The following is a 25026-nucleotide window of genomic DNA, read 5'->3' as shown; positions in this document are numbered from 1 at the left end:
AAAGTGTGACCCATGAGAAAGTAAGCTATACTTCAAAAGAACTGCATGAGTTTTCCAATTTATATAGACAGAAATCAGGGGAAATCCTCCCAGTGGGTGGAACTTTGAGCAGTGCACCTGGTTGTTCATTTTGCTTGGAAGGAGAACTGGCCAGATGTGTGTTTGTATACTGATTCATGGGCTGTTGCTAATGGTTTGGCTAGATGGTGAGGGACTTGGAAGAAGCATGATTGGAAAATTGGTAACAAAGAGGTCTGGGGAAGAGGTATGTGGATAGACCTTTCTGAGTGGACAAAAAGCATGAAAATATTTGTGTCCCATGTGAATGCTTATCAGAAGGTGACTTCAGCAGAGGAAGGTTTAAATACTCAAGTGGATATGATGACCCATTCTGTGGATACCAGTCAGCCTCTTTCCCCTGCCACTCGTGTCATTGCCCAATGGGCTCACGAACAAAGTGGTCATGGTGGTAGGGTTGGAGGTTATGCCTGGGCTCAGCAACATGATCTTCCACTCACTAAGGCTGACCTGGCTGCTGCCGTGGCTGAGTTCCCAATCTGCCAGCATCTGAGACCCACAATCAGTAACTGATATGGCACAATTCCCTGAGGTGACCAGACTGCTACCTGATGACAGGTTGATTATATTGTACCACTTCCATCATGGAAGGGGCAGCAATTTGTTTTTATTATAATAGACACATACTCCAGATATGGGTTTGCCTTCCCTGCATGCAATTCATCTGCCAAACTGCCATTCAGAATGCTTTATCCACTGTCATGGTATTCCATACAGCATTGATTCTGATCAAGGGACGCACTCCACAGAAAATGAAGTGAGTAATGGGCACATGCTCATGGAATTTTCTGGTCTTACCATGTTCCCCATCATTCTGAGGCAGCGGGTTGATAGAACAGTAGAATGGTCTTTTGAAGACTCAACTATAGCACCAACTAAGTGGTAATACCTTGCAGGGCTGGGGCAATGTTCTCCAGGAGGCTGTGTATGTTCTGCATTAGTGTCCACTCTATGGTGCTGCTTCTCCCATAGCCAGGATTCACATGTCCAGAAATCAAGAGGTGGAAATGGGAGTGGTACCACTGTCACTCTAGTGATCCACTAGAAAAAAATTTGCTTCTTTTTCCTGCAACCTTAAACTCTGCTGGTCTACAAGTCTTAGTTCCAAAAGGAGTTCTCCCACCAGGAGACACAACAAAGATTCCATTGAACTGGAAGTTAAGATTGCCACCTGGCCACTTTGGGCTCCTCATGCCTCTGGATCAACAGGCAAGGAAGGGTATTTCTGTACTGCCTGGGGTGACTGATCCTGACTATCAAGGGGAAGTAGGACTGCAACTATACAATGGAGGTAAAGAAGAGTTTTCCTAGAATATAGGACATCTCCTAGGGCATCTCTTAGTACTGCTATGACCTGTGATTAAAATAAATGGGAAACTGCAACAATCCAACCCAGGCAGGACTACCAATGGTCCAGAAACTTCAGGAATGTAGGTTTGGGTCACTGCACCAGGCAAAGAATCATAGCCAGCTCAAGTGCTTGCTGAGGGTAAAAGAATGGTATGGGTAGTGGAAAAAGGTAGTGATAAATATCAACTGTGACCACATGACCTGTTACAGAAATGAGCACTGTGATGGTATGAATATTTCCCCCTTGTTTTGTTATGAGTATGTTTGTCTTTGTTCATAAAGCAAAGATATTTGTTTTCTTCTCTATCTTATCCCCTTATGTGCCAGTTTGGATATATTATGTCCCCCAAGAAAAAGCCATGGTCTCTTAATCCAATCTCATGGGATATTGGGATTAGGTTGTTTCCATGGAGATGTGGCCCACCCAAATGTGAGTGACACCTTTGCTTAGGGTATGACCTCTGATTAAATGTTTCCATGGAGGTGTGGCCCTGCCCATTCAGCTTGGGTCTTGATTTAATTACTGGAGCCCTATAAAAGCTCAGAAACAGAAGGACTTCAGAGCAGCTGTGAGTGACATTTTGGGGAGCAGCTAAAAGAAACATTTTGGAGAGTACCATTTTGAAACACAACCTAGGAGCAAGCAGATGCCACCCACATGCCTTCCCAGCTAACAGAGGTTTTCCAGATGCCATTGGCCATCCTCCAGTGAAGGTACCTATTGTTGATGCCTTACCTTGGACACTTTATAGCTTTAAGACTGTGACTTTGTAATCAAATAAATGCCCTTTATAAAAGCCAGTCCATTTCTGGTATTTTGCATTCCAGCAGCGTTAGCAAACTGGAACACTTTATAATATGGCATAAGTTGTGTTGTTCATGTTATAGTATTTAAATTATAGGCTATCAAGTTTAAGAGTAAATATTACCCAAGGACTTGCACCCTACTCTGGAGAAATTTAGTGTGCTTCCAGTTGTTTGCAAGGCAGCTGAGTATTGTTAGGTGAAACATATGTCTGTTATTGTAGAACACAATAATTTTTAGAGATTAAGTATGGTTTAATGTGATGTGTAAAGCTGCCAAGTTGACAAGGGATGGACTGTGAAGGTTAGGTTCATGTGTTAACTTGGCCAGGTGATGGTGCCCAATTGTCTGGTCAAGTAAACACTGGCCTATTACTGCAAGGACATTTTGTGGTTGAATAATAAACCAGAAGACTATTTTATTAAATCATCAGTCAATTGTGATCATCTGTTAATCATCATCTATAGCTGATTACATCTACAATCAACTAAGGGAGTATCTTTCACAATGAGAGAATCCAATCGGTTGGATTCAATTCAATCTGTTGAAGACTTTTAAGGGATAAAAGAGAACTTTCATTACTTCTTTGACCTACCAGCCTCTCCAGGGGAGTTCACTGAGGACCTTCATTGGAGTTGCCAGCTCATGGTCTGCCCTACAGAATTTGGACTTATGCATACTGCCCTATGGAATTTGGACTAATACATCCCAACAGTTGCATGAGACACTTTTATAAAATCTCAGATATCTCCTGCTGGTTCCATTACCCTGGAGAACTCTGACAACTACAGAAAGGAATGCATACAAGTAAAAAGGATTTTTAGAAACATTTATTGGTGAAGAGATTGAGGATGAGCAATTGATTCTGTGATGGTCTCTTTTTTCATGACAAGCAGGAGGAATTATCTTCTTCTGAGATGAGAGTACAACTTGTGGGATAAGGATTATAGGAAGTTGGTGTAAAATTGGACAATGTGCTGAGAAGAATATGTAGAAGGGGGAATATGTAGCAGAAAATTTGCTCAAGAAGCATTGAAGAGGTGATGTCATGAACATGGCAAAGTAGACAGATACTGAAAATCTTACCACACAATGAACTAAAAGGACAACCCTGAATTGTTCAGAACTCTGGTGGAAGATATAGACTGGAGAAGGTCCCTACAGGTGCTGGATTGAAGACAGAGATAAATATCAGGTAGTAAAATCCCATCCCAGACTGGGCAGCCTTCTCCCCTTACCCTCATGTGGTGCCTCACAGCAGCCTAGATTCCTCTAGCTGGGCACACAAAATATAAGTCCTCTCAGAGCAGTGAGACAGACTCCTGCCATTTGAAGACCTGGGGAATAGGGGAGGACATTTCTAGGCCCAGACCAGTGAGGGAAAAAGAGTCTGAGAAAACATAGATAAAGACAATTTCTCCAGCCCTGGGTCCAAAAGCCCTTCCCCCACCCCTGAGGAAAAGAATAGCCAGCTGCCAGATCCTTTCCTGAGGGGCAGCTGGATATTGATACAGCTGGAGGAGTCTTCTGCCACAAATAAAGTGAGGGACACAGCCCTACATTGAGTCAGATTTTGGCCAGTGAACTGAGGACACAGGATTGGTTAGGACTAAGGTAAATCAGACTAAAGGTTAAAGATAATACTGACTGTTTTAAAACTTCAACTACTGTCTGAGACCAAAGGTAGAGATGCTTACTTGTTGGAAAGTCTTTATTTTCAGTTGCACACAATATAATTTAATTTGTATGGTCAGTTTATTCAAATAGCATAATTACGTGGAACCTTGAATAGGAAGTGAGATCTGGTTGGTCTGCACATGTTAGTGTGAAGCCCCAACATATCCCAGAGTAATTTGGGCAAAGGATAAAAAATATTTGCACAGCCCCCTTGAGGCACTGAGGGAAAATGTGGAAATATTAAATTTATCCACCTGAGGAATTCATATATTCTCACAAACATTGGGGACTACCAATTTAGTAGGCTGAGACCTTGATCTTGCAACTTGCCCTTATGAAGTCTGTTATTGAAAGGAGAGGCTAAGCCTACTTATAATTGTGCCTAAGAGTGACCCACAGAGAAACTCTTGCTGCTCAAATGTGGCCTCTCTCTCTAATCCAACTTGTGGTGACCTTGCTGCCCACCCCCCTACATGGGACATGATTTACAGGGGTATAAATCTCCCTGGCAAAGTGGGACATAACTCTCAGTGATGAATCTTGACCCAGCATTGCGGAATTGAGAAAGCCTTCTTGACCAAAAATGGGAAGATAAATGAAGCAAAGTAAAGTTTAAGGGCCTGAGAAATTTCAAATGGAGTTGAGAGGATATTCTGGAAGTTATTCTTACTCATTATATAGATTTCTCTTGTAGTTTTTAGTATATTAGAATAATTAGAAGGAAATACCTGGAAATATTGAGCTGCAATGCAGTAGCCTTGATTCTTGAAGAAAAGTGTATAAATATAGTTTATACAGTGTGACCATGTGGTTGTGAAAACCTTGTGGCTCAAATTCTCTTTTTCCAGAGTATGGACGGATGAGTAGAAAAATGGGGATAAAAAAGTAAATAAATAAGGGGAAGGAGGATGGGTTGTTTGGGGTGTTCTTTTTCACTTTTATTTTTTTCTTAATTTTATTTTTATTATTTTTTGAAGTAATTAAAATGTTCAAAAATTTATTGTAGTAATGAATGCACAACTATATGATGATACTGTGAACAACTGATTGTACAATTTAGTTGATTGTATGGTATGTGACTATATCTCAGTAAAATAGCAAGAGGGAAAAATTATCACAAACTTAGCAACTTAAAAATGTGCTGAAATGCATAAACTTTTTATTTCTGAGAAAAAAAAGTGAAATCCACAATTTCAGCCCAAGCAGTCAAAAGTATCATGGGCTCTGAGGAAAACTGCTTCTGAGGATGATAGAGTTACTGAACATTGCCATCTGCTGGGTAGACAGGAAAGTGCAAGGGAACTGAAAGCCTCTTCATAGACTATCCAGATGCTATTTCAGTCACAATGGAGCTGGTCTAGAAACTCTGCATGGGAGCCCACCCCTCTTTGTCTTGGAAACATGAATAACAAAACTGTTAAATCACACCCTAAAACAAACCCAGGTCTTTGTGGCTGCAATAAACTGAACACCACTGGGAGCCAGCAGACTTTTCCCCATACAAAGAGATATTAATGTGGTGCCCAGTGCCTACTGCCCATCCTTGAGGCAAACTGCTGTGGGCACCTGCTTTTTGAGGGACACTGTCCAATCTGACAATTGGACAATGAGAAAGACAAAAAGTGGCTAGAGAACAAAGCCAACCAACAGGAAAACCCTAGGCAAAAGAGAGAAAAGGATCTCCAGGACTGTAAGTAAGTAAATTGTTTGCCTAGACACCAGCAAAAAATTATGACTCATACTAGGAAGAACAAATATATGGCCCATACAAAGGAACAAACTAACACCTGAACTGAGATACAGGAGTTGAAACAACTAATTAAAGATGTTCAAACAAATCTTCTAAAATCAACAAGTTTAAGGGAAAGGTGGTAAAGAGATGAAAAATATAAAGAAACAGAGTGACCATATAGAAGAACTTGAAAGCTTGAAAAAACAAATGTCAGAACTTGTAAGAATGAAAAGCACAATAGAAGAGAAGTAAAACACAATGGTGACATACAACAGCAGATTTGAAGTGGTAGAAGAAAGGATTAGTGATCTAGGAGACAGGACTTCTGAAATCCTACACATAAAAGAACAGACAAGGAAAGAATGGAAAAATATGAGCAGGTCTCAAGGAGCTGAATGACAACATGAAGCACACAAATAAATGTGTTACAGGTGTCCCAGAAGGAGAAGAGAAGGGAAAAGGGGCAGAGGCAATAATAGAGGAAACAGTCACTGAGAATTTCCTATCCTTTATGAAAGACATAAAATTACAGATCCAAGAAGTGCAGCAAACTCCAAACAGAATAGATGTGAAGAGCCTTATGCCAAGACACTTAATCAGATTATCAAATCTGAAAGACAAAAAGAGAATTCTGGAAGCAGCAAGAGAAAAGTGATTCATCATATCATCATATACAAGGGAAGATCAATAAGACTATGTGCAGATTTCTTAGTAGAAACCATGGAGTTGAGAAGGCAGTGGTATGATATAGTTAAGATACTGAAAGAGAAAAACTGCCAATCAATAATTCTATATCCAGCAATACTGACCTTCAAAAATGAAGAAGAGGGGGAAGAGCAAGATTGCAGCATAGAGAGGTGTAGAATTTAGTTAGTCCTCTAGAGCAACTAGTAAATAACCAGGAACAACTAGTAAATAATCTGGAACAACTATTGGGAGACATCTGTGTGTGAACACACATCATACACCAGCCTGGCATGGCTGGAGTGGCTGAGATTGTAGCATAGAATTGTAAGTAAAGCTCTGCAAACCCAGCACTGAAGCCCCTCTCCCCTCAGACAGGGCAGGCCAACATGAAACACTGCCATGTGAAAAAACAACAACAACAAGAAAAAACAGGTTACAGGGAAAGTAACTCAACCAAGCTCCAATTGCAGTTATAATTAACACATCTGGAATATTGAATACAAGCTACAAGCACAGAGCAAGAATGGAAGCAGATATTTTCCAGCAGGAAGGAGGCAGAGCTGATGGGAAAAAAATACATAAATAAATTAAAAAAGGAGACTTTTGGAGATGACTGACCTCAAAATATTGGAAGACCAGACTGTGTCCCAAGAAAACTGAGGGACTGAGGACTGGCTCTGAAAAAGGCCCTTTGCTCTGTTTCCATTTTTTTTCTCTCATTCTAAGCAGCCCATTAGAAAAAGCCTCAGACATCTTCAATTCCATGCTGATCCAGAACCAGAAAGACAAAGGAGGAATTCAAGTGGAGAAGATAACTCCCCTGGGGGTGTATCTTCCCTAAGAAAAGGGGCATGGGACGAGGTCGGGTGGCTGCCCTCTCAGAGGACTCAGACTCCAGGGCCTGGGGGCAAACAAACAAACTGGAAACAACTTAAGCTTGGCCTGACACTCTCAGCCCCTCTCAGGTAGGGTTCCACTGTGAATTGAAGGTACCACACTTCTTTACACTGCTGGGGAGCAGCAGGCTGAAGGGTGCCACTTGCCAGGATGGATAGGGAAAGCACAGAGTATAGAGGACTCACAGGAAACTCTGTCAATCTTCTAGGACTCATATTCAGTGAAATCTAATACTGAATACAGCCTCCTCCTGATACCTGAGTCCCTCTGGTCTGGGGAATTCTGATTGGGACAGTCAAAGAAACCAGATGCCTAGACAACAGAAAATGAAAAATCATACTAGGAAAAATGAAGATATGGCCAAGTCAAAGGAAGAAACTTACACTTAACTGAGACACAGGAATTGAAACAACTAATTGTTAATCAAACAAATCTCCTAAATCAATTAAAAATTATTCCAAAAATCAATTCAATTAGTTGAGGGAAGATATGGCAAAAAAGATGAAGGGTATAAAGAAAACACTGGGTGAACACAAGGAAGAAATAGAAAGTTTGAAAACACAATTGGTACCACTTATGGGAATGAAAAGCACAACACAAGAGATGAAGGACACAATGGTGACATACAGCAGCAGATTTCAAGAGACAGAAGGAAAGATTCATGAACTGGAGAACAGGACATCTAAAACCCTACACACAAAAGAACAGATGGGGAAAAGAATGGAGAGATTTGAGCGATGTCTCAGGGAACTGAGTGATAACATGAAGTGCATGAATATACATGTCATGGGTGTCCTGGAAGGGAAAGAGAAGGGAAAAGGGGTAGAGTCAATAATGGAGGAGATAGTCACGGAAAATTTCCCATCCCTTATGAAAGACATAAAATTACAGATCCAAGAAGTGAAGCAAACTCCAAACAGAATAGATCTGAATAGATGTATGCCAAGACACTTAATAATCAGATTATCAAATGTCAAAGACAAAGAGAGAATTCTGAAAGCAGCAAGAGAAAAGTGATCCATCACATACAAGGGAAGATTGATAAGACTGTGAAGATTTCTCAGTAGAAACCATGGGGTTGAGAAGGTAGTGGTGTGATATATTTAAGATAGTGAAAGAGAAAAACCACCAACCAAGAATTTTACATCCAGCAAAACTGTCCTTTAAATATGAAGGAGAGTTTAAAATATTCTCAGACAAACAGACAATGAGAGAGTTTGTGAACAAGATGCCTGCTGTACAGGAATACTAAAGGGAGCACTACAGACAGATAGGAAAAGACAGAAGAGAGAGGTTTGGAACACAATGTTGGGAGGTGGTAGCACAATAATGTAAGTAAACTGAACAAAGATGACTGTGAGTATGGTTGAAAGAGAAAGGTTAGGGGTATGTAGGACACCAGAAGGAAATATAGAAGATAAAGACTGGGGCTTTGTGGCTTAGTGAAACCTAGAGCAGTCAATGATTTTGATAAAATTTACAAATATGTTTTTGCATGAGGGAGAACAAATGAATGTCAACTTTTCAAGGTGTTAAAAAAGGGGTGGTATTGGGGAAAAACACAATCAATTCAGACTAGAGCCTATAGTTAACAGTAATGTTGCAATATGCTTTCTTTAATTGTAACAAGGGCAATACACCAAAGCTAAATGCCTATAGGAGGGGGACATAAGGGAGGGGTATGGGATTCTTGGCATTAGTGTTGTTATCTGAATTTTCTATGGTGTTTTATTTTATTTTAACCTTTTCTTTTGTGGCTTTTTAGTTGCCAATTTCTTTTGTCTTTTTTACTTTTTTTGCCTCTTCCTCTTTCTTTGTGGCTGTGTTTTATCTTATTTTTACTTTTCATTTTATCCTTTTTATTATTCTCTTGTTTCAATTCTTCGTCTGAGAAATGAATATATGTAAGTGGTAATTGGGATAACAAATGCACAACTGTATGATGATAGTGTAAACAATCGATTGTACACTGTGGATGATTGTATGGTGTGCCAGTTTGGATGTATTATGTCCCCCAAAACACCATTATGTTTGATGTGGTCTTAGATGTATTGGTGGGGATTAAGTTAGAACATTTGGATTGGGTTGTTTCCATGGAGATGCACCCCACCCAACTGTGGTTGATAACTCTGATTGGATAATTTCCATGGAGATGTGACCCCACCCATTCAGCATGGTCCTTGATTGGTTTACTGGAGCACTATATGAGCTCAGATGGAAGGAGCAGGTTTGCTACAGCCAAGAGGGACATTTTGAAGAATGCACAGAAGCTGAGAGTAGCTACAGATGAGAGACAGTTTGAAGGTTGCCGTTAAAAGCAGACTTTTACTCCAGAGAAGGTAAGAGAGGACAAACACCGCAAGAGCAACTGAGAGTGACATTTTGCATAGGAGATGTGGTCTAGAGAGGAACATCTTGGGAGAAAGCCATTTTGAAACCAGAACTTGGAGCAGATGCCAGTCACATGCCTTTCCAGCTAACAGAGGTTTTCTGGATGCCATTGGCCATCCTCCAGTGAAGGTACCTGATTGTTGATGCATTACCTTGAACACTTTGTGGCCTTAGGACTGTGACTGTGTAACCAAATATACCCTCTTTTATAAAGGCCAGTCCATCTCTGGTGTTTTGCATTCCAGCAGCAAGGGTGATTAGGTACATCCCTTTCTCCATATCTTCTATAGCACTTGTATTTGTTTAGCAAATGAGAACATATGGTATTTGAATATATCCTTATAAAATTGCAGGGAAAAAATAAACAGAGGGACACAAGTGCTGGAGAGAACTTGGAGAGAGAGATGTATGTATTCACCGTTGGTGGGGAAGTAGAATGGTGCAGCCTATCTGGAGCACAGTGTGGTGGTTTCACAAGAAGCTAGGCATGTGGGTGTCACAAGGTCCTGCAACCCCACTATGGGGTACATGATTGGAATATCTGAGAGCAGGGACATAAATGAACATTTGCATGCTGGGGTTTATGGCGGCAGTATTCATTATTTGCAATGGATGGAGGTCATCCAGGGGTACATTGACTGATGAATAGAATGGTGAAATATGGTGTAGGTATACAATAGAACATTGAGTGGCTACAAGAAGGAATGAAGCTATGAGATAAGCAACTAGGTGAATGTATCTTGAGTAAAGCATTTTGAGTGAAGCATGCCATAAATGAGAGGACAAACATAATGCCTCACTAATATGGACTAATGACAATGTGTAAACCTTGAGAACTGAACCTTAGGGCAGGCCTTATCAGGGGAATGCTTATTGTAATGGTCCCTAGATTGTAAGCTCTTACAGCAGTCACATCTATTTCTGAGTTGTAACGGTCATCTCTAAATCCTGAGATGCTCCTTGTGTATATCCTGGTTGGTCTCTGGAACTTTAGGTATCTGTGTGACACATGAGACTCAGAGCTAGAACTTGACAGCTATGAATGTCAATATTACCCCATAAGGCAACTGTTGAAAGACCTGAAAAAGAGTTTAGACCTTAATTAGAGATATGAATGAAGAGGATATGGTTAGGACTAAGGCAAATCAGGCCCAATTGTAAAGGATGATACTGACTGGGTTTTAAAACTACAACTTCTGTGGAAGACCAAGGGAGGAGATGTTTATTGTATTCAGGATGTATATTCTCTGTAGCATACTAGATAATTTAACCTCTATGGTCAATTTGTTTGAACACCAAAGGTGCATGGAGCTGTTAAAGGGAAATGGGATTGATGAGTTTTTACAGGCTGAGGTGAAATCCCAATACATCACCGAATGATATGGGCAGAGAGTAAAAGTATATTTGTGGTCCCCCCTGAAGAACTGGGGAGAAATGCAGAGGTGTTGGACTTCCCCTCCTGGTTACTGCTGATTTTACTACAAACATTGGGAACTGCCAATTTAGTTGACTGAGACCTTGATCTGGAGGCTCCCCCATGTGAGGCTAGTTTCTGCAAAGGAGAGGCTAAGCCCATTTATAATTGTGCCTAGGAGTCCCCCCCACAGAGAACCTCTGTGTTGCTCAGATGTGGCCCCCTCTCTCTCTAAGCCCACTTGTCAGGTGAACACCTACCCTCCCCCCTACATGGGACATGACACCAAGGAGTGTAAACCCTCCTGGAAATTCAGGAAACAACTTCTAGGGACAAGCCTGGACCCAGCACTGTGGGATTGAGAGGATATTCTTGACCAAAAGGGGGAAGAGAGATAAACAAAATAAGGTTCCTGTGACTGAAAGATATCAAATGGAGTCAAGAGGTCACTTTGGAGGGTATTCTTATGTGATATATAGATATCACTTTTTAGTTTTTAGTGTGCTGGAATGATTAGAGGGAAATACCTGAAGCTGTTGAACTGCAACCCAGGGACCTTGATTCTTGAAGATGATTATATAACTTTGTAGCTTGCACAGTGTGACTGTGATTGTGAAAATCTTGTGGCTCACACTCCCTTTATGCAGTGTATGGACAGATGAGTGGAAAAATGGGGACAAACGTTAGATGAAGAATAGGATGGGATGGAGGGGATGGAAAAATCTAGGTGTTTATTTTTGCTTTTATTTTTATTTTGGAATAAGGAAAAGTTCAAAAATCAATTCTGGTGATGAATGCACAAATGTATAATGGTGCTGTAAATAATCAATTGTACACTGTGGATGACTTAAGGTGGGTGACTATATCTCAATAAAACTGCATTAAAAAGTAATGGAATAATGGGGGGAGGAGGGAAAGGGGATTTTTGGGATACACTTTATTTTAATTTTTAATTTATTTTTTGGAGGAATGAAAACATTCAAAGATTGACTATGGTGAATACACAACTATATGGTGATACTGTGAACAACTGATTGTACACTTTGAATGATTGTATGTTATGTGTATATATGTCAATAAAATTGCATTAAAAATGAGGCAGAGTTAAAAATATTTACAGGTAAACTGATGATGAGAGATTTCATGAACAGGAGACCTGCTCTACAAGAAATACTAAAGGGAGTGCTATAGACAGATAGGAAAAGACAGGAGAGAGGTTAGAGAAGAGTGTAGAAATGAAGATTAGCAGTAAGGGTAATTAATAGGGTTAAAATAGAGAAAAATAATCAGATATGACAAATAAAATCCAAAAGACATACTGGTTGAAGAAAGTACTGCATTTACAGTAATAACATTGACTGTTAATGGATTAAACTCCCCCAATAAAAAGACATATACTGGCAGAATGGATTTAAAAAACAGGATCCATCTATGTGCTGTCTACAACAACTCATGTAAGGCCCAAGGAAAAAAGCATGTTGAAAATGAAAGGTTGGAAAATGATATCTCATGCAAAAAACAACCAGTCAAGAGCAGAGCTAGCTATAATAATATCAGACAAATTAGACACCAAATGTAAAAAATTTAAAAAGACAAAGAAGGACACTACATACTAATAAAAGGGACAAGCCATCAAGAAGATATAACAATCATAAATATATATGCACAGAGCCAGAGTGCCCGATATACATGAGGCAGACAATTATAACATTGAAGGGAAAAGTAGACACTTCTACAATAATAGTTGGAGACTGCAATACATTGCTCACATCAATGGATAGAACATCTGGACGGAGGATCAATAAGGAAAGAGAGATTTTGAATAGTATGATAAATGAACTAGACTTAATAAATATTTACAGAACAGTTCATCCACCAACAGCAGGATATACATTTTTTTTCTCAAGTGCTCATGAATCATTCTCCAGGATATATCACATATTGGGTCATAAAGCAGGTTTCAATAAATTTAAAAAGATTTAAATTATACAAAGCACTTTCTCAGATCATAATAGAATGAAGTTGGAGACCAATAAAACATGGAAGACCAGGAAATTCACTAATATATGGAGGCTAAACAACACACTGTTAAACAGCCAGTGGGTCAGGGAAGAAATTAAAGAGAAATCAGTAAATATCTTGAGGCAAAGGAAAGTGAGAACACAACATATCAAAACATATGGGATGCAGCAAGGGCAGTGCTGAGAGGGCAATTAGTTGCCCTAAATGCCTATATCAAAAAATAAATGAAAAATAGTGTAGGATGGGGGGGGATTATTTGGGTGTTCTTTTTTTACCTTTATTTATTCTTATTCTGATTCTTTCTAATGTAAGGAAAATGTTCAAAAATAGATTGGGGTGATGAATGCATAATTATAATATGGTACTGTGAACAGCTGAATGAAAACCATGGATAACTGTATATTTCAAATATATTTCAAATATATTTCAATAAAACTGAATTTAATTAAAAAATAAGAATGAGCAAAACTCAAGGTATTTACTGCTTAGCTGGAGGAACTAGAGAAAGGATAGCATACTAACCCCAAAGCAAACAGAAGGAAAGAAATATCAAAGAGTAGATCAGAAATAAATGAAATTGAGAAGATGAAAACAATAGAGAGAATCAATAAAACCATAAGTTGGTTCTTTGAAAAAAAAATCAACAAAATTGATAGACCCTAAGCTAGGCTGACAAAGAAAAAATGAGAGAGGATGCAAATAAATAAAATCATAAATTTGAGGGGGGGCATAACTACTGACCCCATGAAAAAAAGAAGATAATAAGAGGATACTATGAGCAACTATATGCCAACAAACAAGGCAACTTATATGAAATGGACAACTTCCTAGAAAAGCATGAAAACCAACAATGACTCAAGGAGAAATAGAAGACCTCAACAAACCAATTACAGTCAAAGAGATTGAAACAGTCATCAAAAGCTCCCCCCCAAAAAAAGTCCAGGACCAGATGGCTTCACATCTGAATTTTACCAAGAATTCAAGAAAGAATTGGTACCAATCCTACTCAGTCTCTTAAAAGTTGAAGAGGAGGGAACACTACCTAACTCATTCTGTGGAGCCAATGTCACCCTAGTACCAAAGTCAGGCAAAGATACTTCAAGATAAGAAAATTACAGACCAATCTCTTTGATGAATACAGATACAAAAATCCTCAGCAAAATACTTGCAAATTGAATCCAGCATTACATTAAAAAAATTATACAACATGACCAAGTGGGTTTTATTCCAGGTATGCAAGGGTGGTTCAACACAAGAAAATCAATTAATGTAAAACACCACAGCAATAAATTAAAGATGAAGAACCACATGATCATCTCAATTGATGCAGAAAAGGCATTTGATAAAATTCAGCAACTTTTTTGATGAAAATACTGAAAAGGATAGGAATAGAAGAAAACTTTCTCATCACAATCAAGGGAATATATGAAAAAGCCACAGCTAACTTCACACTCAATGGGGAAAGATTGAAAGCTTCCCCTTCAGGAACAAGACAAGGAAGCCCATTGTCACCATTGTTGTTCAACATTGTGCTGGAAGTTCTAGCTAGAGATGTAGGCAGGAAAAAGAAAAAAAGGCATTCAAATTAGAAAGGAAAAAGTACAACTTCCACTGTTTGCAGAAGACATGATCTTTAATGCAGAAAATCCTGGAAAACTTACAGTAAAGCTACTAGAGCTGATAAACAAGTACAGGAAAGTGACAGGATAAAGATCAATACACAAAAATCTGTGGTATTTCTATACACTAGTAATGAACAATCTGATGAGGAAATCAAGGAAAAATTCCCTTTACAATAGCAACCAAAGTAATTGATTACTTGGGAATAAATTTAACCCAAAACACAAAAGACCTATACACAGAAAACTATAAAACATTGCTAAAGAAATAAAGGAAGCCCTAAATAAATGGGAGGATATACCATTTTCATGGATTGGAAGACTGAATATAGTTAAGATGTCAATTCTACCCAAATTGATTTATAGATTCAATGCAATACCAATTAAAATCTCAACAACTTACTTTGCAGAAATAGAAAAACCAATATTTGGAAGGGCATGGTGTCCCAAATAGCTAAAAATATCTTGAGAAAGAAAAATAAAGTGGGAGGTCTCACACAACCTTACTTGAAAGCATATGACTAAGCTACAGTGGTAAAAACAGCATGGCACTGGCATAAAGATAGATGTACTGACCAGTGGAATCAAATTAAGTGCTCAGATGTGGACCCTCTCTTCTACAGACAACTGCTCTTTGGTAAGGCAGTCAAGTTGATTCAACTGGGACAAAGCAGCCTCTTCAACAAATGGTGCTTGTAGAACTGGATATCTATATCCAAAAGAATAAATGAGGACCCCTATCTCACACCTTAAACAAAAATTAACTCAAAATAGATCAAAGACCTAAACACATTAGACCTAAGACCATAAAATGTTTAGAAGAAAATGTAGGGAAATATTTTAAGGATTTTGTATTAGGAGGTGATTTCCTTGACCTTACACCCAAAGTGTGAGCAATGAAAGAAAAATAAATATATGGGATATCCTCAAAATTGAACATTTTTGTGCATCAAAGAACTTTGTCAGGAAAGTAAAAAGGCAGCCTACACGATGGAAGACAGTATTTGGAAACCACATATCAGATAAGGGCTTAATATCCAGAATATGTAAAGAGATACTACAACTCAACAACAAAAAGACATCCAGCCCAATTAAAAAATGGACAAAAGATATGGACAGACAATTTTCCAAAGAGGAAATACAAATGGCTCAAAAATGTATGAAAAGATGTTCAACTTCACTAGGTATTAGGGAAATGCAAATTAAAACCACAATGAGATATCATTTCACACCTAATAGAATGGCCATTATTTTTAAAACAGGGAAATACAAGTGTGGAGAGGATGTAGAGAAATAGTTAATAGAATTACCATATGATCCAGTAATACTATTACTATGTATGTACCCAGAGGAACTGAAAGCAGGGACACAAATGGACATTTGCATACTGATGTTTATTGAGACACTATTCACAATTGTCAACAGATAGAGACAGCCCAAATGTCCACTAACTGATGAGTGGACAACCTGTGGTATATACATATTATGGAATATTGTGCAGCTGTAAGACAGAATAAAGTCATGAAGCATGCAACAATGGGGGTAAATAAGCCAGAAACAAAGGGGCAAATATGATTTGGTACCATGAATATGAAGTAACTATAATGAGCAAATTCTGAGAGTTAAAGTTGAAAACACAATTTATCAGTTATAATGAGGGTAGAGTTTGGGCACTTGATGCTGAAGGAGTACAGAACATTCAACAGGATTGATTGTAAAGACCCAGAAATGGATAGCACAATACTATGTAATGGTTGCACAATATTGTAAGCCTAATGAACAAAGCTGTATGTGAATATGACTGAAAGAGGAAAGCTAGGGGTATGTATGGTACCAGAAGGAAAAACAGAGGATAAAAACTGGGACTGTATAACATAGAGAAACCTAGAAAGGACAGTGATGGTACTTGTGCCAGTTTGAATGTCTTGTGTCCCCCAAACGCCATTATCTTTGATGTAGTGTTGTGGGGCAGACGTTTTGGTGCTGATTAGATTTGCTTGGAATGTGCCCCACCCAGCTGTGGGTGATGAATCTGATGAGATACTCCCATAGAGGCATGGCCCCACCCATTCAGGGTGGGCCTTGATCAGTGGAGCCATATAAATGAGCTGACTCAAAGAGAGGGAACTCAGTGCAGCTGTGAGTGACGTTCTGAAGAGGAGCAAGCTTGCTAGAGAGGAATGTCCTGGGAGAAAGCCATTTTGAAACCAGAACTTTAGAGCAGACGCCAGCCACGTGCCTTCCCAGCTAACAGAGGTTTTCCAGACACCACTGGCCATTCTCCAGTGAAGGTACCCGATTACTGATGTGTTACCTTGGACACTTTATGGCCTTAAGACTGTGACTGTGTAGCCAAATAAACCCCCTTTTTATAAAAGCCAATCCATCTCTGGTGTTTTGCATTCTGCAGCATTAGCAAACTAGAACAGTACTTAAATGTACAAATAAAAAAAAGTTTTTACTTGAGGTAGAACAATGGAAAGTCACCATTGAAAGGTGTTAAAAGTGGGATGGTATATGGAAAAATACAATTAATGCAAGCTAGGGTCTATGGTTAACAGAAACATTGCAGTATTCTTTCATTAATTGTAACAAAGGAAATTTACTAAAGTGAGATGTCAATAAGAAGGGGTATGGGATTCCTGTTGTTACTATCTCTTTTCTTCTTTTCTACTCTTCATCTTCCTTTGTGGAAGAAATGGAAATGTTCTCATATAGATTGTGGTAGTGAATCCATAACTATGTGACTAAACTGGGAACCACTGATTGTACACTTAAGGATAGACTGCATGGTGTTGTGTAGAAAACTGTTCAAAAAAGAAACAGAGAGATACGAGTGCTGGAGAAGATGTGGAGAGAGATACACCTATTCACTGTTGGTGGGAAAATAAAATGGTGCAGTCTTATGGAGGACAGTGTGTGGTTCCACAGGAGGCTAAATATAGGGTTGCCAAAGATCCTGCAACCCTGTTATTAGACAAAGACTTGGAAAAATTGAAAGCAGGGACATGAACAGGCATTGACACACTGCTGTTTATGGTGCATTGTCTAAGATTTGCAAAGGATAGAGGTGTCCTAAGTGTACAATGAAAGATGAATGGAAGGGCAAATTGGGGTTTATACGTATGATGGAATATTGAGCTGCTGCAGGAAGGAATGAAGTTGCATGGCATGCAACAAGGTGAATGAAACTTGAGGACATTATGTTGAGTTAAATAAGCCAGAGATGAAGGGACAAAATAATATATGGGCTCACTAATATAAACTAATTATAATGAGCAAACTCTAAGAACTGAATTCGAGTGCATAGGTTATTAGGGAATAGAAAGTGGGCAGAGATTGGGAAATTGATGATTAAGGAGTACAGAATGTTCAGTAAGGCTCAATGTAAAAGTTCCCAGATTGTAAGCTTTTACTGCAGTCACATCTATTCCTGAGTTTTAACTGTTATTTCCAAATTCTGAGATGCTGTTTTCTTTGTGTATAACCTGGTAGTTCCCTGGAACATTGGGTATCTGTGTGACACCTGAGACACTGAGTTAGAATTGTGCCACAATGAAAGTCAGCATTACTCAATACAGCAACTGTTAAAGAAGTTGAATAAGAGATCAGACTCCAATTAGAGATATGAATGAAATGGGTCTGGTTAAGACTAAGGTAAATCAGAATACAGGTTAAAGGATGATATTGTCTGTATTTTAAAACTTGAAAAACTTCTGTGTGACATCAAAGGAAGCAATGTCCAAAATTTATATTTTCTGTAGCACACTATCTAACTTGCACTGCCTGATCACTTTATTTAAACAACGTAAGTACATGGAAGCTAGAATAAGGAATGAGGTCTTGTTATTCTGTACAAGTTAATGTAATACACTGATACATTCCCAAGTAATTTGGGTAGAAAATAAAAAAGTATTTGCCAATTCCCTTGAGAGATGAGAAAAAACGTGGAACTTATAACTACCTTATCTGGGGAATTCCTGATATTCTCTCAGACACTACAGCCTCACAAGTTAATAAACCAAGCTCTCAATCTTGAGGCTTGCCCTTATGAAACTTATTTCTGCAATGGTGGAGCTAGGTCTACATGTGATGATGCCTAGGAGTCACCCCAGTAGCCTCTTTTGTTACTAAGATGTGGCCTCTCTCTCTAAGACAACTCTGCAAATACACTCACTACACTCCCCCCCTATGTGGGACATGATTCCTAGGGTGAGCTTTGTCCTGACGTCATGGCACTGAGAATGCCTTCTTGACCAAAAGGGGGAAAGAAATGGAACAAAATAAAGTTTCAGTGGCTAAGAGATTTCAAATAGACTAGAGTGGTCATTCTGGAGGTTACTCTAATGCAAGTTTTAGGCATCTATTGCAAACTACCACAGTATACCAAACCCCAACCAACAGTATTTCTGAAAACCCTATTGAGTTGTACTGGACTCTATCTAAGTCTCTATATAAGTTTTTCTTAGTAAGTTTATTTTTCCAGAAATTTAAGGCCTCTCGATTGATCCCATGCCAGATAAGCCTTGAAACCGAGGTACTAGTCTCTTCAAGAACGTCAACCAGTTTCCTTCCTCTAGCCTATAAGGACAACACCTCTTTCCAGCATGAAGAAGTTAAAATGGTCACTGTGCAGACAATCGTGAATTGAGAGAAAGATCAAACGAGAGGGGAATGTGTAACTGAGAAATTAGAATTTAACAAATAACTGTGACTACTGATTCATTATATAGATTTTATTTTGGTGTTGGTGTTTAGAATAGCCAAAAGGAAATACCTGAAGTTACTGAACAGTAATCTAGTAGCCCTGATGTTTGATGATGATTTTATAACTATATAACAACAAAAAAAGTCAGTTACACATGTTTGTTTGGATCTACTTCTGGATGTTTTGTTCTGTTTCACTGACCTATATATCTACATCTGAAAATACTACACTGTCTTAGTTAACTTACCATTATTGAAAGTCTTAAAATTGGGTAGAGTGCAGTACTAGTGGTCAGTAAGAGGGAGCAGTAGGGGTATGGGATGTTTGAGGTCTTCTTTTTTCTTTTTATTTCTTTTTCTAGAGTAATGCAAACATTCTAAAAGTGTTCATTGTGATGAATACAAAAATATGTGATGATACTGTGAACCACTGATTGTATATGTTGGATTGATTATATGACGTATGAATATATCTCAATAAAATTACACTAAAAAAGGATTGAAGACTGAATTCATATTAGAGTTCATCATTCTTGTTGTTACCCATAATCTATGATTGTATGTTGTTCTTTTTTTTCAGACTTACTTTCAATACTAGGTAAAAGGAAAAAAGTGATGTATAAATTTATGGTCTAAGTATTTCAGTTAGTGTGATGTGTTACATCAAAGAAGAGAGAAGTTCCAATCAGATTTTGTTTTGTAAGGATGGCTGTTTATCCATTCTCTCTTACTTGAAAATTAAGATAATGCAGAAGTTATGCTAATCTGTTCTCTTATTTATACTTATAGGTCTTTGTAAAAACAGATTTAGGAAATGCATTAGTCAGAATGAGATGTGTTTTGCTGTAGTAAAAAAATGAATCCTGAAATGTCACTGGTTTATTACATAAAATTTTATTTCCTGATCAAGTAAAGTGCATTGAGAGTTGGGTGATCCTGTAGTGCAAGTGTCCTCCGTGTAGGTTGTCAGTAATACAGGATTCTTCCTCTGTGTAATCCTTCCATTTTAATGCTTGGCATAGAACAGAAAAAGATACCTTGATAGCAGTACATTGGCTTATTAACATTTCTAATTGAGTGAGCACACATCACTTCTGTGAGCTAAGCACACAGTCTTACGTAAATACAAGGGAGCTAAAAATCCGATGGGCACAGCACAAGGTTATATGGTCAGCAACTGGGCTAGACATCATTGAGAAGACTGGTTTCTCATTTGGAATGAATTGCTTACTATACTGTTGAAAATTAATCTGTTTGTAATATATATTTAACATAGGATTTACCATGGCTATTGAATAACATATGCTAATTCAGTTCCTAGGAAATAACAGTGGTCAAGAAGATTGGCAGATTTCTGTCCTGGCTTTGATCTGAATCCTCTTCTTTTATCTGATGTCTTTCTCTTAGAGTTGTAATTTTAAGTGTCTGCATCTCAAAGGACTCCCATTTCATTGATCTGCAACTGGTTAGCATTTTTATTAAAATTTGAAATCATGGGATTATCTCTCTTGATTACTGAGATATGATAAACTTTCTTTTGTATCAGATAATTTTATTTTTACAAGCTACTTCTGGTCCTATTAGTTGTGGTACAGATCCATCTAATAAGATTTAATTTGGAGAAGAAACACTGTGTAGGTTGTTTCCGAAAGAAAAAGTGCCCCACATATATCTTTTATGTGGGAATAACATGTCCAAGTTTGTTCTATGGCTGTAAATGAAATAATTCTATATCCCTCCTTGGTTTTAGCCAGAGAAAATAATTTATTCATGGAAAAGCCCTCACAGATTAAAAGTAAATAGGGCTTTCTCAAGTCCTACAACACAGCAACATAAATTTTGGGATGAGTCCTGCCTTAGCACTTTGTCTCATCTCCATATCTATTCATTTCTGGTCGATCCCTACTTCTCACAATAAGTCCACCATGACTTTAATAGCTGGCATTAAAATAATGAATTCTCAATGAAATAGTTATCCATCATCCTTTTTTGCTTAAATATTTTTTAACTACTTAACCTATTGTTTAGTTAGTTTATTCACATTAGTTATTACCCAAGAACATCTCTTGGCTCCAGAGCTTCTTCATGGCATTTTTCACCTCTGCATTTCTGAGGGTGTAGACTAAAGGGTTTAACATGGGTGTTACTAGAGTATAAAACACAGCCACTGCTTTATCAATGGGGAAGGTGGTCATGGGCCAAGTGTACACAAATATACAGGGAACAAACAGTAAGATGACGACAGTAATATGGGAGGCACAGGTGGAGATGGCCTTCCACTGTCCTTCAGAGCTGTGAGGTCTGAGGGAGCAAAGAATAAAGACATAGGAAGTGATAAGAATAGAAAAACTGAGCATGCACAGCAGCCCACTGTTAGCAACAATAAAGAGTCCAAAAGTGAGCATGTTAGTGCAAGAGACTTTCAGGAGAGGGTAAAGATCACAGATGAAATGGTCAATGACATTTGGGCCACAGAAGGGTAACCATACAATGAAAAGGACTTGAATCAGAGCATGAAGAAATCCCCCAGCCCAGGACAGGACCACCAGGAGGCCACACACCCGCCAGCTCATTGTGGTCATATAGTGCAGGGGCCTGCAGATGGCCATGTAGCGGTCATAGGCCATCACCATGAGCAGGATGGTCTCAGCTCCCACAAAGAAATGCTCTGCAAAGACCTGAGTCATGCACCCACTGAAGGAAATAGTTTTCTTCTCAGCAAGTAAGTCAAATATCATTTTGGGGGCCATGGTAGATGAGGAACAAACATCTATGAAAGATAAGAAAGACAGAAAGAAATACATGGGACATTCCAGGAGTGGGCTGGTGGTGATTGTCACTACAATGAGTAGGTTGCCTGCCAGGGTGAGAAAGTAGATGAGTGTAAACACAATAAACAAGAGTTTCTGTACATCTGAGTTCTCTGTCAGGCCGAGCAGGATAAATTCTGTCACATTGTTCATTCTTTCACTAATCCAATTTATCATTTGGACAAAAAATTTATCTGGAAAAACACAGGGATTGCAATAGTGTTAGATAAATTTTGATTGAGCAAATAATGTATCTGTCATAATTATTTGTTCCTGTAAGATTGATTGAGCAGATAAACCCCAGCCTTAAAGTTGAGCCATATTATTTTTCACGTATTGATTCATAAGCCTCTTCTGAACACATGTGGGCATGCACACACACATACACACATATACAACATTCTTTTATGACTCTTTCAGTGTCAGGCACCTCTTCTACAACTGTACCTGGCTGGATCCTTTCCAATCACTGCCTGAGTCATAAAAATAAAGAGGAGCAGAGACTTGAATTATCAGCACCTTCTGCCCTGTTTCCCTCTCTTTATGCCAGCTGATAAGGCTAAGCTGCAGAGTTTGTTAACCTTGTTAATTTTACCTTGTTTCAGGATGAATGGAAAACAGCAAGTGATTTCAATGTGAAATTAGGAATGATGTGATGATTTTAGAATCACCAGAAGTAAGTGAAATTTGAGGCTGCAGTAAGTTACACCCTGACGGGTTTGTAGGGTCATGCTACATTGAAAGAGAATTGTTTAACACCACAGATTCTTTTTAAAAAACCTCTGAAGGCATGATATCCTGTGGAGAATAAGACAGTGTGATGCAATGTACAATCCTCCAACTTATTTAAAACTCCTGAATTTGCTATAGTGGAACTTTAGTTATACTTTGATTTCAGAGGTCGTTTTTGAATCATTATTCATTGTGAGGAAGATTATTGACTCTTTTCTGAAGATATTGTGAAAACAGATACTTGAATTTGACTGAACAAAAGCACCATAATTTATTGGACACAGCATATTCTTTAGGATAGACTATTTTTGTACTTTGCTTACATTGATGAGTAGCCACATGAAATTTGTAAGGCCCTTTGTATTAGTGAACCTAAACTTTTTCCTATATAAAGTAGGAATAATCACAGAAGGCATTTATGGAAGAACATCAGTATACTTACGTCAGAATTTGTAACCTAATGGTAAAAATATATTCCAAATAAATGATAAAAGAACAAAATTAGAATATACACATCAATATACTTATCTTTGAATATTTGCTCAATATGGCATCAAGAAAGAAAATAAATGAGGCTATAGATGAACTAAGTACTCACCTTAAGAAGTTAGAAAAGCTACCAGTTTTATTAGAATAAGGTTTGAATATAGAAATTGGTACATCAGAAAGTGGAAGAATATTAGATTTGATAAATAAATTTGAAAGCTTATTGGTATTTAAAAATACTACTGAAAATTATGAACACATATAAGCTGAATAAGAATCACATATTGTCAATTCCTAAAAGGGCATCAAATTAAAGAATATTGAAAAGAATATTATGATGATAGCACTAGGGCTAATAAAAATTGTTCAGTAGCCAACAGGTATTTTTGCAAAGCAACATCAGTCTTTTCTTCATATTATCACCAAAAAATGGGAAAAAGCTGTAAGAAAAATGAAGAATTGTGTGTATTAAACCCTTAAATAAAAGCATAAGTGTGTTCAAAAATAGAAAAGAATTAGATAAATATGCTTCTGATGTCTGTATGGGGAAGGGATTGTTAAGCAAATGTATAAAACATAGGGCAAACAGGATTGCTGCAACAACAGAAAGACGTGGAACACACTTGAAAGTAATTGTGAAAAGTATGACCAACAACTATTTCTATAAAAATAGCATTCACAACAAATAGTCTACTCACACCATTTATTAAAAAAAAAAAGGCAAATATAATGAAAATGTAATTTCAGGAAAAAAATGAGGCATTAAGAATCTTCTATTTCATAAAATAGCAAAAAATGCAATTTAAAATGTAAAATATTTTTAACTTACAAATTACTTAGTATGTATGAGAACTATATTAAGGCTTGTAAGTGTGTGTTGGTTTAGAATATTCTGCAAATGCATTTCACTCTGTGTAATAAGGGCTATACAATTGGTCATGCCCCTTAGACTAGCATTCCTAACTCCAAGAATCTATTCTAGATAAAAATTAATGGGCAAAAATTATACACACAGGTGGTATTTCATAAAATTTTTTATAATAGTGGGACAAATGTCTATTTAAAAGGAACTATTAAACAAATTACTATATGCAATTATATGAAGTGGACATTAAAGTGTTTTGCAAGAAGAATTAATGATGTGGAAAAGTACTTTCAATATAATCCTGAGTGGAATATGTAAGATATAAAATGTTACATATAGTAGACCATCAATTGTATAAATTGGCATCCATATGTAGAAAAGTATCTAAAACAGTATATTAAGATAAATAGTGCTATCCAATTTATTTTATTAATGGCAATTTTGTGACTTTCATAAATTTTCTGATTTAAATTTTACATAAAGAATATATTGCCTTTGTAATAGGTAAAATAATTTAATGAAGTTTTATTTTCTTATTTCAGGTCTGTGTCCATAACAACTTGAGTGACTGCTTTTCTAAGTAATGGGTATTCTGGTTATTATTCATAAAAATCTGTTATAGTAGCAATTGAACCCTAGTGTCAACTGAGAGAAAATATAAATAAAGAACTGATCTTACTTACTTCTCTGAATGCGTTTGAAGTAACAGGTTCAGTCTATGGCAAGACATCTTGTTTTTAGAGAACACTCTGCG

The 25026-nt window shown here is 37.7% G+C and overlaps 1 protein-coding gene across 1 annotated transcript in view; it reads right to left on the bottom strand.

The window, feature by feature from the left end:
• Nucleotides 1-22348, bottom strand: part of LOC119536872 (olfactory receptor 4C5-like) — a 42449-nt gene extending 20101 nt beyond the window's left edge. Inside the window, exons 1-2 of the mRNA XM_037839580.1 lie at nucleotides 21441-22348; nucleotides 19801-19867 (exon numbers count right to left, since the gene is read on the bottom strand). Coding sequence (XP_037695508.1) covers nucleotides 19801-19867; nucleotides 21441-22342 — 969 coding nt within the window. The 5' untranslated portion in view covers nucleotides 22343-22348. The remainder of the gene's footprint in view (nucleotides 1-19800; nucleotides 19868-21440) is intronic.
• Between the last annotated feature and the right edge of the window lie 2678 nt (nucleotides 22349-25026).

The sequence above is a fragment of the Choloepus didactylus genome, chromosome 6 (assembly GCF_015220235.1).
Source record: "Choloepus didactylus isolate mChoDid1 chromosome 6, mChoDid1.pri, whole genome shotgun sequence".
In the NCBI taxonomy this organism is placed as follows: Eukaryota; Metazoa; Chordata; class Mammalia; order Pilosa; family Megalonychidae; genus Choloepus; species Choloepus didactylus.
This window is presented reverse-complemented; position numbering and strand designations above follow the sequence as displayed.